The sequence below is a fragment of the Pseudophryne corroboree genome, chromosome 8 (assembly GCF_028390025.1).
Source record: "Pseudophryne corroboree isolate aPseCor3 chromosome 8, aPseCor3.hap2, whole genome shotgun sequence".
Classification (NCBI taxonomy): domain Eukaryota; kingdom Metazoa; phylum Chordata; class Amphibia; order Anura; family Myobatrachidae; genus Pseudophryne; species Pseudophryne corroboree.
The window spans coordinates 9,392,226-9,406,255 of record NC_086451.1 but is presented as its reverse complement, the minus strand read 5'-3'; the positions used below and the strand labels follow the sequence as shown (position 1 = coordinate 9,406,255).

At 47.9% G+C, this 14,030-nt stretch overlaps 1 protein-coding gene across 6 annotated transcripts in view; it reads right to left on the bottom strand.

Moving 5' to 3' along the window:
• RALGPS1 (Ral GEF with PH domain and SH3 binding motif 1) overlaps positions 1-14,030 on the bottom strand; it is a 552,121-nt gene that overhangs the window by 413,395 nt on the left and 124,696 nt on the right. For all 6 annotated transcript variants that reach the window (XM_063935883.1, XM_063935884.1, XM_063935880.1 and 3 more), the window contains 2 exons: positions 9,455-9,562; positions 7,401-7,451 (listed from right to left, as the gene is read on the bottom strand). In XM_063935883.1, the coding sequence (XP_063791953.1) occupies positions 7,401-7,451; positions 9,455-9,562 (159 nt within the window). The remainder of the gene's footprint in view (positions 1-7,400; positions 7,452-9,454; positions 9,563-14,030) is intronic.

Genomic DNA, 14,030 nt, shown 5'->3' with positions numbered 1-14,030 from the left:
ACTTTGGAAATAACATTGATCTATGCCAGAGTAGCTTGAAAAACCCATTGAGATCACCGAGAGCAATTTCTCAACGTATAACGCAGTTCTTCAAAGGCATCGTCCGCGAATGACGGATGACCCAGTAGGACATAATAGTCTCTGGCTTAAAGTAGTAAGTTTAAATAGAATTCCTTCAACATACGTTGCTGGAGGGGCTGCTGAAGACCTAATTTCAGCTTCGGTGGACTGTGTTAAAGTCCCCATGTAGGATTTGGGCATTTGGAGAAAATTTTCTTAAGTGACGGGGTTTTTTGGTGGTTTATAAAGGTGCTCTGTAACCCCTGAAGTCACTAAGGGCAGAACTGCCAGAATATACCGTAGCCAAAAAATGCACCTCAAAAGCCCCACACTGCAATATCACCATCCCAATCTTTTTTGTAGGATACCCCTACACTAAGAAAGTTATGGGGGGGGGGAAGGTCTCCAAAAAAAGCGTCACAGTGACGCGCTGACTGCTGTAATTCTCCTACAATCCTTGATTTACAAACAAGCCCCCCACTGATGTTCACAACCCACCCCCTCAGGTACGGCCGCAGATTAGGCCCCCGGACACACTCTTACACGGATGTCAGCAAGATCTGGATGAGGCGTCCATTACTCGGATCACACAGGCAATATGGCAGCAACCACTCCGTTCATTTAATAAGATGAAACAGACACTCAATAAGCATCATGATCTGTTCTTTCTTGACACTTATGCCCTTATTTATCAATGAGTGATACATTTCACTGTGAGTGATAAATTGCACCAGCCAATCAGCTCCTAACTGCCATGTTACAGACTGTGTTTGAAAAATGACAGTTAGGAGCGGATTGGCTGGTGCAATTTATCACTCACAGTGAAATGTATCACTTATTGATAAATAAGGGCATTAATGTTTAGACAAAAAAAAAAACTGTGAAAATAAATCTCTGAATAATTGATTCTTTGCCATTTAAAGAGCTGAAGTAGCCCGTGACAGGCCAGCGCAGGCCTCCAGCACTTATCTCTACACTAAGGAACGCTGGTTTGTCTCCCGAAAAGCGCCAATCCAGAGTTCAGGAGGGGAGACCATTGCATCACGCCCGGCCTGAACTTCATCTCAACAGAAAAATTGATGGAAACATTTATTCCTTCAGCATCTTGCAAAACACACAGAAGTATTCTCTCCCCCGGCTGCTCTGGATTTTATAGCAATAAAGAACAGTCAGAAGGGATGACAACTTTTACACAACGCAATAACATTTATGGCCCTCGTGAGCTTGCGGTCTGATGGATGTCGGAGATGATGGGACCAGGTTTTTGGCGGTGAACGATAAGATACATGAAACGTGTAACATCACATTGTTTCTTGGTCACTGCACTGGCTTCTTGGGTCCTAGCGATGACCGGAACCCCAGAAGTGTCAGCTCTGCGGCCCGCAGTCTGACCATACACAAAGAGGTCTTCATGTAACGGGAGTCACAACGCGGTTTGTAGCATGTTAGTATGTGATTATTTCACGGGCCTATATCCGTCCCAGTTGTAGTACCCAGGTACAGCGCCAAAATTATTAATCAATGGGGTCTATGCCGTCATTTGCCAATGCTATAAGGTGCATATGTCATCAGATTTCTGCGTGTAAATGTTGCGACGTACGGTGATAACGTCATGTCATGGGGACAGTGGTGGGCGCGCCTGGCCGGCCGGAACGCCGCTCATCTTGAACGTCTGTCCTGCCGTTATTAAAGGCAGTTCACCAAACTCGAAGTAGTTGTGTACGTCTCTTAGAGTATCCAGTCGTGTCGACATCAAAATGTTATGTTGTCGACATGTAGCAAAAATGTCAAGGTTAGGGGTCACTCATTTGAAAATTGCATTGTTGACTTTATGACTATGCCGACAGGTTGTCTGTCGGCATTTGCACCCTGATGACATTACGACGTGGTCACGGTCAGCTTAATATACTACAGCAGTCTCTTGTTGTGGGACACAAAAGCTGGATTTCTGGTTGCACCATGTGGAATGAGGAGAGCGCGATGATTTACACGGCAGCCTGGCGCACCGCTGTGTTACACACCGAACAAGCCATGCCATCTCCGGATACTCTGACCAGCGCTTGTGGCAGGATGCGGTCCTAGGGCCCTGCGTGACTGAGATATAACTGGGATTAGGGTCTCTATGTCCCTCCCAGTAAAACAAGGACCAGAAATATTTAAGATAAAACTTATCCATCAATACTGATCAACCCAAAACCAATCGGTGATCAATCGCCATCCACATCGCCACTCCTGGGCCGTGAGTGTTACTGCAGCTTAGAGGGAGCACCGGGAACCATCAGTTTCCAGAAGAAAAAGGATTCACCTTTACATGGGCACATTACACACTGGCAAACCTATACAATTATTTATTTCATTGTGTTTCCCTGAGCTCCAGTCATGGAGTTACTTTCGTGTCCGCTGTAGACAGGAACTGAGACTTTACACAAGTACAGGCTTTTCTTAAAACCATTTGGCTACAAGCGTTACCTAAACGTCTCCTCGTAAAGCTGTCAGGAGAAAATTGCTTTCATTCACCTACAAATCCTCCGCTGAGCTCATCAGTACATGGGTCGTCTGTGAGCGATTGTCTTCGGGAAAAGGACAAGTCATGTAAGAAACATTTACAGACTGCAGGGATTTTGTGTCTCTTAACAGGCCATGGGGGACAAGGACCAAATAATGAGAGAGATAAAGTACCAATCAGCTCCTGTCATTTTTCAAACACAGCCTGTAACGTGACAGCTGGGAGCTGATTGGCTGGTACTTTCTCTCCAAGGCTTAGTAAATAGACCCCTACTGTATCTCTTGCCAAGCTTTGATACACCTACCCCTATGTTTTCTCCTTACAATCCATATTAGGATTGTCTTTTACGTCTCACCACCATATTCTGGCTGCCCACAGTAGAACGGCCCCTTTAAACGCTGCTGCTCTACAGTAACCAGCAATTAAGATGCAGGACTATTCTCCATGGGACATATTCTACAATAGCGACATTTCATCCGGCCGTGACCATCGCTCTGCTTGGTCTTCCATGTTCTGCGACATCACAGCATCACATTTCCACCACTTCAGACTCTTCTGCAGCCGATGAGTAAAACGTGGACGTGGTTTAGGGACCGCCACAATAAGGTGCCACATTTCTGCATGATACAGCGATTTTTTACATTATCGATTTTCACCGAATGAATAAATTCATATTAAAAAGGAGGGAAAGACCCGGATGGAAGATAATATAACGGCTATAAAACCATTCATTCTCTCAGGAAAGCACGGAGTAGGGCAGCGGTTCTCATACTGTGTGCCGTGGCCCCCTGGGTGACTTGGATTGGTGGCTCACGGCCAATCTAAATTATTTATGGTCACTGTGATAGGCAAAACCAGAGCTGGTGACTGACAATCTTAAAACGTGGACAAACAGAAACAAATCCCGTCCCTCACCACATGACGGAACCCAAGGATGACATATAAACACTATTTACCTAATTTCATTTCTTTCTAAATTTCTTAGTAAGGAACTTTTGGCCTAGGGGAGCCATGAGAAAAATTCTTATACTGTAAGGGGCCGTGATTCAAAAAAGTTTGGGAACCACTGGGGTAGGGGGTTCAGGGACAGACTCTGTAAAAGGACTTCTTCTTTATAAAGACTTGTTTAATAGCAGATTGTATAAAAAGGCAAAGTTGTCATGTGTTTACCGGACAAGAATAACCCCAATATACTGTACATATCTGGACAACGGGGGTAATTCAGACCTGATCGCTAGGCTGCGTTTTCGCGCAGCGGGCGATCGGATCTGAACTGCGCATGCACCGCTCTGCGCACGCACGGCGGACTGCTGCAACGGGGATCGGTGCCCTGCGACGGGATGGTGCGGAAAAAAAAAGATTGAACGGGAGAACGCAAGGAGATTGACAGGAAGAAGGCGTTTGTGGGTGGCAACTGACCATTTTCTGGGAGTGTCTGGAAAAACGCAGGCGTGTCTAAGCATTTGCAGGGCGGGTGTCTGACGTCAATTCCGGCCCCGGACAGGCTGAAGTGATCGCAGCGGCTGAGTAAGTCCTGGGCTGCGCAGAGACTGCACAAGATCTGTTTGTACCGCTCTACTACACATGAGATCACACACTTGCACAGTGAAAATACCCTCCCCCTGTAGGCGGCGACTATCTGATCGCAGCGCTGCAAAAACCCCTAGCGAGCTATCAGGCCTGAATTACCCCCAATATACAGCAACGCTTTCCTATATACTGCATAGTAATCGGAACTGGGGATACGCGTCACAATGAAAGCCCAATCAATTTTGATCAGACAAGCTGGAAAGCTAATAGGCTGCCTGGTACAGCATGCTGAGACTTGTAGTTCAAACAGCAGTCTAGATAAGCCTGATCCGCAGCTCCCGCATGTCATCATTATAAAGTTACAGAGTTCGGTAGAAAAGCAAATGGAGGCGTCATTACTCCTGAGGAGCACATTAGACATAACTCCTAGCATTCCTTTTCTACAAGCAAACCTTTTCCAGCCCGGAATAATCTGACCGCGTGTCAGCACTCATTAGCTCCTGCTTCTCCCTGCAATGTAATGGCATACCCACGAGGAAAGGGAGACTCTGTGCACCGGTCGCAGCTGTACCGGATTGCATACTTGTCTCCAATCAGTAACAGGATCTGCAAAGCTGTGTGCAATTACACTGATGCAGAAAGGGCCGGACGTAGCTGAACGCACTGAAGATACAATTAGTCACTTTCTATAATCCTCACTGTAAGGGGGAGCCATGGGCCGGGTCCAACGCTTCGCACAGCGTCTGCCTGACTTCCGCCCCTGACCACTGACAGCACTGAGCAAACATCACAGCCCGGGGCGGCTGTACCGCACATCACACTGCAATCACTCACAGCTAGCTGTTTCCACCACACCGCGCCGCTTTCTGCTCTCCCATAACATCTATTTACATTCAATTAGGAAGAACACATAACCCGGCTGTATTTGGCCGCAGTTCTGGCCGATAATGCCCCATTCACGTCGCTTTGCCAGGGCTGCACACAGCGATTGCGAACAATGATTTCAATGTTAAACTTGGTTATAATTAAATACTTGATACACAAAAGAAAGTGGATTTGTTCTGACTACTGTCCATCGAGGACTCCCAAGACGCTCTTTAAAAATCAACGGTCAACTTAGGCTGGGTACACGCGTGCCAATACATCGTTCGTACAGCTAACTAACGATATATCGGTTTGACCATTGGCCGGTGTGTACTCCGATATATATCAGTGAACTGTGTCGTTCAGAATTAAATCACACCGGCTGCGCAGCACGCAGACGCAGCTATATCTTGCAGGTGTATTGTTACATATGTGGGTATGTACGAGCTTCCGACCAACCAAACGATATATCTGCAGCAGAATCCACAAGTGGGCGAGCATATTCACATGTGGATAAACCTTACCGATTATTACATCGGTCGGCGCGTGATCTGGATGGCCGATTTGTCATCTAAGTATCTACCCAGCATCAGGACCCTCCCACTGCGGCACGGTGACGTGAGCAGCATCATGGATAGGGCGTAATAGCGCAGTACTCGCCAGCACTGACTTCCACTGCTGTTTGGTCTGGGATAACATCTGTGCCAAAACCCTAAAAACAGTAGAAGCAGTTTGGAATTTAGCCATACCTACAAACTCCCCCCACCACAGTACCAGGCGAGCCACCGGAAAGCGTGCTTTCTATGTGATCAGACGGCTGGGTGCTTCCATGTTATCCTGGCAGCAATGAAAACACCGCCCTCTTTCTCCTCTTCAAAGTCCTAAATTCACAATCATCTTCTAACACTAGACGTACTCCATATTAGCGCTGCACAATGGGTCATTGCGCTGGCTCAGGGGGTACGTGCAGCGCCTGATTGGCTACACAGACTACAAAGCTGCCTTCGCTTCCTCTCTCATCCTCCTCTTCATCGCGGACTGCTCTACATGTCATATTGAGGAACGGCGCAGCCTGGCAAACGCCGTATTGCAACACGGAAGCCAAAGTGGACAGCTAGCAGATACTCCAATTAGGAACCTGCAAGATGAATTTTCATTCTTCACCTTTGTTACCGTATACGTCGTCGGACCACAACACTTATTAAAAGAAGGACAATCTATACGCCAATTATGATTAAGAGATAATTCACACAAATGAATTAAAAAAATAATAAACCCATAACGGCTAATCCACTGGCTTCCATCTCATGTAACGTTTAATATGGTCTACCTCGGCGCACGTTTGTTCCAGCCAATTAAACTGTAAATTAGGTAGATTTAATGGGAATTGGGGGGAGGGTAACTCATTGCTGTAAGGTTCCATATTTAATCAAATTCAGGGAAAATGATAGCCTGCAGCCAGCCCTGTAATCCGCTGTACCACCAAGAGAGGAGACCGTCTGACGGAACTTAGTTACCGTAGACCTAAACATATGACTCCCGGACATAAGACACTTGTGAGTAAGAAGTTCATCAGAAGGATTACTTATATCTAATTAATCTTAGTCACTGGTAAAGCAAAAGAAAAGTCATTAATAGTATGGACTTACAAGGACATGTATATCATACAGGTGTAACTAATATCTGCCACATATCCTGCGTACTGCGCACAGGAGAACTTCCGGCTTTTACCCTCGTGGGCTCTTGTCACATTGCCGGACTCTAGGCCCATGTTTGAGATCACCGGTCACATAACCGCATCCCGTACAAGAGGTCGGGGTACATTCCATTGGCAGGGGCACTTAATGGGCCAACATGATGCTACCGGCGAGGGGGGAATTCTGGCCACACTGGAGATAGATATAATATATACTGAACATATTGTTCTACGATGTAAGTTTCTGTATCATGGTCCTATAAGATCAGATTCATTTAGTTTAGAAGGATAACAGTGAAAACTTTAATTCCCAGACAAAGCCCAATCAGATCAGCCCTTCGCCCACACGCCCTCTGCTTCGTGACTGTTCCAAAGATGTAACTAGGATAATCCACACAATGTAGACTTGGAATATTTGCCGGACGGTCCTCACAGCTCTGTACATGGACCCAGGGCCTCAGAGAACATCAATTTGCTGCACGACACAAAATATACCTGGCATGTACAGTAAACATCGGCACCGCACCGGTTCTCCATGCCCCGGACATACCCAACTGGCTTAACATGGCTAACCTGGAGCGTTAGTGTCCCTTCAGGACCAAGCTTGGGACCCACAGCCCTAGTTGTATTTATTCCTATCCCGAGTCCTCGCAGTAGGTTACACAATAACATGGCTGCCTGTTATACTAATGGAGAATAAAAAACTAACAGCAACGGGGATAGAGAATGGTAAATGCAACTTACCTCAGGCAGAATAGCTTTAAATACTGGTGCGTCCATCAGGGTGATCTGGCTCTAGAACATAGCAAAGAAAACATGAACAAACAGGCATATAATGGCCGAATAATCATCTGCAACGGTTAATCCACCTGAAATGACAACCCCACAACCCACACGCTGACAGAAACAGGGGTAAATGATAATCCAGTCCAGAGACCAGTAATATTATGGAAACGGTCCCTGGAATACAAGTTGTTCTGCCACCGGTAATATTACAGACACGGTCCCTGGAATACAGATCGTTCTGCCACCGGTAATATTACAGAAACGGTCCCTGGAATACAGGTTGTTCTGCCACTGGTAATATTACAGACACGGTCCCTGGAATACAGGTCGTTCTGCCACCGGTAATATTACAGACACGGTCCCTGGAATACAGGTCGTTCTGCCACTGGTAATATTACAGACACGGTCCCTGGAATACAGGTCGTTCTGCCACCAGTAATATTACAGACACAGTCCCTGGAATACAGGTTGTTCTGCCACCGGTAATATTACAGACACGGTCCCTGGAATACAGGTCGTTCTGCCACCAGTAATATTACAGACACAGTCCCTGGAATACAGGTTGTTCTGCCACCGGTATTATTACAGACACGGTCCCTGGAATACAGGTCGTTCTGCCACCGGTAATATTACAGACACGGTCCCTGGAATACAGGTCGTTCTGACACTGGTAATATTACAGACACGGTCCCTGGAATACAGGTCGTTCTGCCACCGGTAATATTACAGACACGGTCCCTGGAATACAGGTTGTTCTGCCACTGGTAATATTACAGACACAGTCCCTGGAATACAGGTCGTTCTGCCACTGGTAATATTACAGACACGGTCCCTGGAATACAGGTCGTTCTGCCACCGGTAATATTACAGACACGGTCCCTGGAATACAGGTCGTTCTGCCACTGGTAATATTACAGACACGGTCCCTGGAATACAGGTCGTTCTGCCACTGGTAATATTACAGACACGGTCCCTGGAATACAGGTCGTTCTGCCACTGGTAGTATTACAGACACGGTCCCTGGAATACAGGCCGTTCTGCCACTGGTAATATTACAGACACGGTCCCTGGAATACAGGTTGTTCTGCCACTGGTAATATTACAGACACGGTCCCTGGAATACAGGTCGTTCTGCCACTGGTAATATTACAGACACGGTCCCTGGAATACAGGTCGTTCTGCCACTGGTAATATTACAGACACGGTCCCTGGAATACAGGTCGTTCTGCCACCGGTAATATTACAGACACGGTCCCTGGAATACAGGCCGTTCTGCCACCGGTAATATTACAGACACGGTCCCTGGAATACAGGTCGTTCTGACACCGGTAATATTACAGACACGGTCCCTGGAATACAGGTCGTTCTGCCACCGGTAATATTACAGACACAGTCCCTGGAATACAGGTCGTTCTGCCACCGGTAATATTACAGACACGGTCCCTGGAATACAGGTCGTTCTGCCACCGGTAATATTACAGACACGGTCCCTGGAATACAGACACAGTCCCTGGAATACAGGTCGTTCTGCCACTGGTAATATTACAGACACGGTCCCTGGAATACAGGTCGTTCTGCCACTGGTAATATTACAGACATGGTCCCTGGAATACAGGTCGTTCTGCCACTGGTAATATTACAGACACGGTCCCTGGAATACAGGTCGTTCTGCCACCGGTAATATTACAGACACGGTCCCTGGAATACAGGTCGTTCTGCCCCAGTAATATTACAGACGCATGCCTGGAATATGGGTGTTGAAGGCAGACGTTTGGGATCAGGCATCATGAGAGTCAATTATAGGATTGCAACAAGTACTCCAAAAAAGTACATAATCAAACAGCATTGTGTAGCCTGCCCATGTAATAAGCAGCAATGTCCAGTAATTGTATTACCGGTGTAGAAGATAACAGGGTGATACAGGCGAGTGTATTTTACAATTGTAAACCCTTAGATCATAATTCGTGTGTCAGAAAGGAAGACAAGTCCGGGAAGAATAAGACTGTACTCACTGCAAACTCCTCAGGAGTCACTTTCAATACGTCAAACACCACAGCGTCATAGCTCTTATTGGCGTAGTCGGAACCGTGCCCATCCAGAGAGTCCGAACTGCTACTTCCCTGCAAACAGAAGAGGGAGATGGTGACTGTGGCTGCAACATCGTGTCTACAGGCGCAAGTCACAAGTGCGGTTTATAAATCACTATTATTTAAACACATCGTTCTTGACTCCAGTCCTCGAGTCCCCTCAGCAGGCCATGTTTTCTGGATTTATTTAACTATACACAGGTAAGGTTATCTATTTTGCTGGGTCAGTAATACAATACTTGCTTCCACAGACAGAAATCCTGAAAACAGGACCTGTTGGGGGCACATGGGGACTAGAGTTGAGAACCGCCGGTTTAAACTATAAACATTTTGGAAGACTACTCGCACCTTCAATTTGACAACGCCCACTATTTATCAGGCCACACCCATTACTTTATATTACAGCAAATACTTTCCTATAAGCTCAGTCCGACTGGTACAACGTTGGAGCATTTGTAGAGACACTGAGTAAAGGGGACGGTACCATCCCCAGCATACGCTTACTCACACTCACACTAGCGTGGTGATGCCAGGCACTCAGATATACACCACAGGCTCCGACGCTGCACAGTGTGAGTGAGAAGCTGCAGAGCGCCATAATGCAGGAGCACTACCATGGGAGCGCTCAGTACTGAGTGCACTAGCAGGCATTATATGTGACTTTTAAATGCTTGAAAATGCTAAAAGACACCACACAATTTATTTTTACACTAAGCCAATCTAATGTATAATAAGATCACGATGGAAAACTATCAGTATTTATATTCCTTCTGACTACTAGTGGCACTATGAACGCACAACACTAAGCTGCGTCTAATCGATCTAGGTTTATTGCAGGAGAATCAGGAGAGTATTGGGAGAGTTTGGAAGAACTGTAGTTTGGGCAAATTAACAAAAAAACAGTCAATGTTGTAGTTTCCGCCACACTGGATAATAGTGATTATACATACCTATGAGATATATAGAGGCTAAGAAGGTATTACACTTTTATATTATATCATCATTTCAAATAAAAAATGTGCAAGTTATTTTCCAACAAAGCATCAGAGGCAAATGTTGGATGTATGAACTTTACCATATTTCCCAGAACAATCTTCATGGAACTTATATCCCTGCTCTGTGCCCTGCTCCTTCCACCATATAACCAGCAGTCTGTGGCTTCCTGCTGCCTCCATTCCCCTCCTCACATCATGTCACTGCCCCTGTCACATGCAGCCCGGTCCTCACTGACACATCACTCATCTCCTGATATACTCTGTGCTGCTGGTGACCCTGCTCCTTGCACTATATAACTCTCAGTCTGTGGCTTCCTGCTGCCTCCATTCCCCTCCTCACATCATGTCACTGCCCCTGTCACATGCAGCCCTGTCCTCACTGACACATCAATCCTCTCCTGATATACTCTGTGCTGCTGGGGACCCTGCTCCTCCCACTATATAAAACTCTCAGTCTGTGGCTTCCTGCTGCCTCCATTCCCCTCCTCACATCATGTCACTGCCCCTGTCACATGCAGCCCTGTCCTCACTGACACATCACTCATCTCCTGATATACTCTGTGCTGCTGGGGACCCTGCTCCTCCCACTATATAACTCTCAGTCTGTGGCTTCCTGCTGCCTCCATTCCCCTCCTCACATCATGTCACTGCCCCTGTCACATGCAGCCCTGTCCTCACTGACACATCACTCATCTCCTGATATACTCTGTGCTGCTGGGGACCCTGCTCCTCCCACTATATAACTCTTAGTCTGTGGCTTCCTGCTGCCTCCATTCCCCTCCTCATATCATGTCACTGCCCCTGTCACATGCAGCCCTGTCCTCACTGACACATCACTCATCTCCTGATATACTCTGTGCTGCTGGGGACCCTGCTCCTCCCACTATATAACTCTCAGTCTGTGGCTTCCTGCTGCCTCCATTCCCCTCCTCACATCATGTCACTGCCCCTGTCACATGCAGCCCTGTCCTCACTGACACATCACTCATCTCCTGATATACTCTGTGCTGCTGGGGACCCTGCTCCTCCCACTATATAACTCTCAGTCTGTGGCTTCCTGCTGCCTCCATTCCCCTCCTCACATCATGTAACTGCCCCTGTCACATGCAGCTCTGTCCTCACTGACACATCACTCATCTCCTGATATACTCTGTGCTGCTGGGGACCCTGCTCCTCCCACTATATAACTCTCAGTCTGTGGCTTCCTGCTGCCTCCATTCCCCTCCTCACATCATGTCACTGCCCCTGTCACATGCAGCCCTGTCCTCACTGACACATCACTCATCTCCTGATATACTCTGTGCTGCTGGGGATCCTGCTCCTCCCACTATATAACTCTCAGTCTGTGGCTTCCTGCTGCCTCCATTCCCCTCCTCACATCATGTCACTGCCCCTGTCACATGCAGCCCTGTACTCGCTGACACATCACTCATCTCCTGATATACTCTGTGCTGCTGTGAGTGTTAGAGCGTGATATGTAATATAGGAGTAACTTTTTGGGGTTCTTCTTCCTCAAGCAGACCTATCCTGAGTAACGCCATGAAAGGAATTCGAGGAACGCCTGGGACCTGTGATCTGAGACATCTGCGCAGAGTATACGGCTATAAAGCCAGAGTGGACGCCTGGGGAAAGCAGAGACCCCTCTCCCAGGCTGGAGCCCCCTATCCCTAGACTACAATAACTGGATAGTTACCAGAGCGCCATCAGCACCTGTGTAACGGGAACGTCCTCAATGCTTTGATGAATATGTACAGATGGCGGAACATCTGCTCTCAATATAACGGCGTATAACTTTATTACATGTGACGGCTTTTTCCACTAAAGCTGCGAATCCCGGGGGATTTACCTTCGTGGACGGGTATTACGTGGATTACAGCGCAGGAGTTTCATTATGTGGAATATATATTCAACTTCATTATTTCTTTTATGATGTAAAATGAGACAGGAATATCTGCTGCTGCCATGTGACATCAGGAATATGGGCGACCCCACCGTGGCAATCCACAATGCCACCCCATCATGACAGCCCACTGTACTAACCCACCATGTCACTCACTGCATCACCCCATCGTGCCATCCCGCTGTGCCACCCCATCATGACAGCCCACTGTACTAACCCACCATGTCACCCACAGCATCACCCCATCCCGCTGTGCCACCCCATCATGACAGCCCACTGTACTAACCGACCATGTCACCCACTGCATCACCCCATCCCGCTGTGCCACCCCATCATGACTGCTCACTGTACTAACCCACCATGTCACCCACCGCATCACCCCATCATGACAGCCCACTGTACTAACCCACCATGTCACCCACTGCATCACCCCATCCCGCTGTGCAACCCCATCATGACTGCTCACTGTACTAACCCACCATGTCACCCACCGCATCACCCCATCGTGCCATCCCGCTGTGCCACCCCATCATGACAGTCCACTGTACTAACCCACCATGTCACCCACTGCATCACCCCATCGTGCCATCCCGCTGTGCCACCCCATCATGACAGTCCACTGTACTAACCCACCATGTCACCCACCGCATCAGCCCATCGTGCCATCCCGCTGTGCCACCCCATCATGACTGCCCACTGTACTAATCCACCATGTCACCCACTGCATCACCCCATCGTGCCATCCCGCTGTGCCACCCCATCATGACTGCCCACTGTACTAATCCACCATGTCACCCACTGCATCACCCCATCGTGCCATCCCGCTGTGCCACAACATCATGACAGCCCACTGTACTAACCCACCATGTCACCCACTGCATCACCCCATCGTGCCATCCCGCTGTGCCACCCCATCATGACAGCCCACTGTACTAACCCACCATGTCACCCACTGCATCACCCCACGTGCCATCCCGCTGTGCCACCCCATCATGACAGTCCACTGTACTAACCCATGTCACCCACTGCATCACCCCATCGTGCCATCCCGCTGTGCCACCCCATCATGACTGCACACTGTACTAACCCACCATGTCACCCACCGCATCACCCCATCGTGCCATCCCTCTGCCTCACCCCACCATGCCAACCCACAGTGCCACCCCATCATGACTGCCCAATATACAATAACACCAGGCTATCACCCCACGGTGTCAGGTCCAGGGCGCCTGGTTATTAGAGAAGGGGGCAATCCCGGGTGACAACCAATCACTGTGCTTTAAGTAAAGGGAGGAATAAAAACACAGGGGGCATTTACTAGCAGAAATACGCAGAGGCAGAAGCACATGACATTCCGCTACTTCTGTGCCGTCATCGCTCCACGCCGCTCCCGTTCTGCATTTTAACCCGACTGATAAAATTATTGCGAAATCATTTTCCTGCCAACTGAAACTGGAATGAATTCAGTCCGCAGATCAGATTACACGTCCAATATAAAGGAACCATGAAGGTAAAATACATTACCCCCAATAATTTGCATAGTTGGAGCTCCGCCCAGTATGTACAAAACTCTGCGGCTGCGTTCGCGGTACTGTACTATAACTGG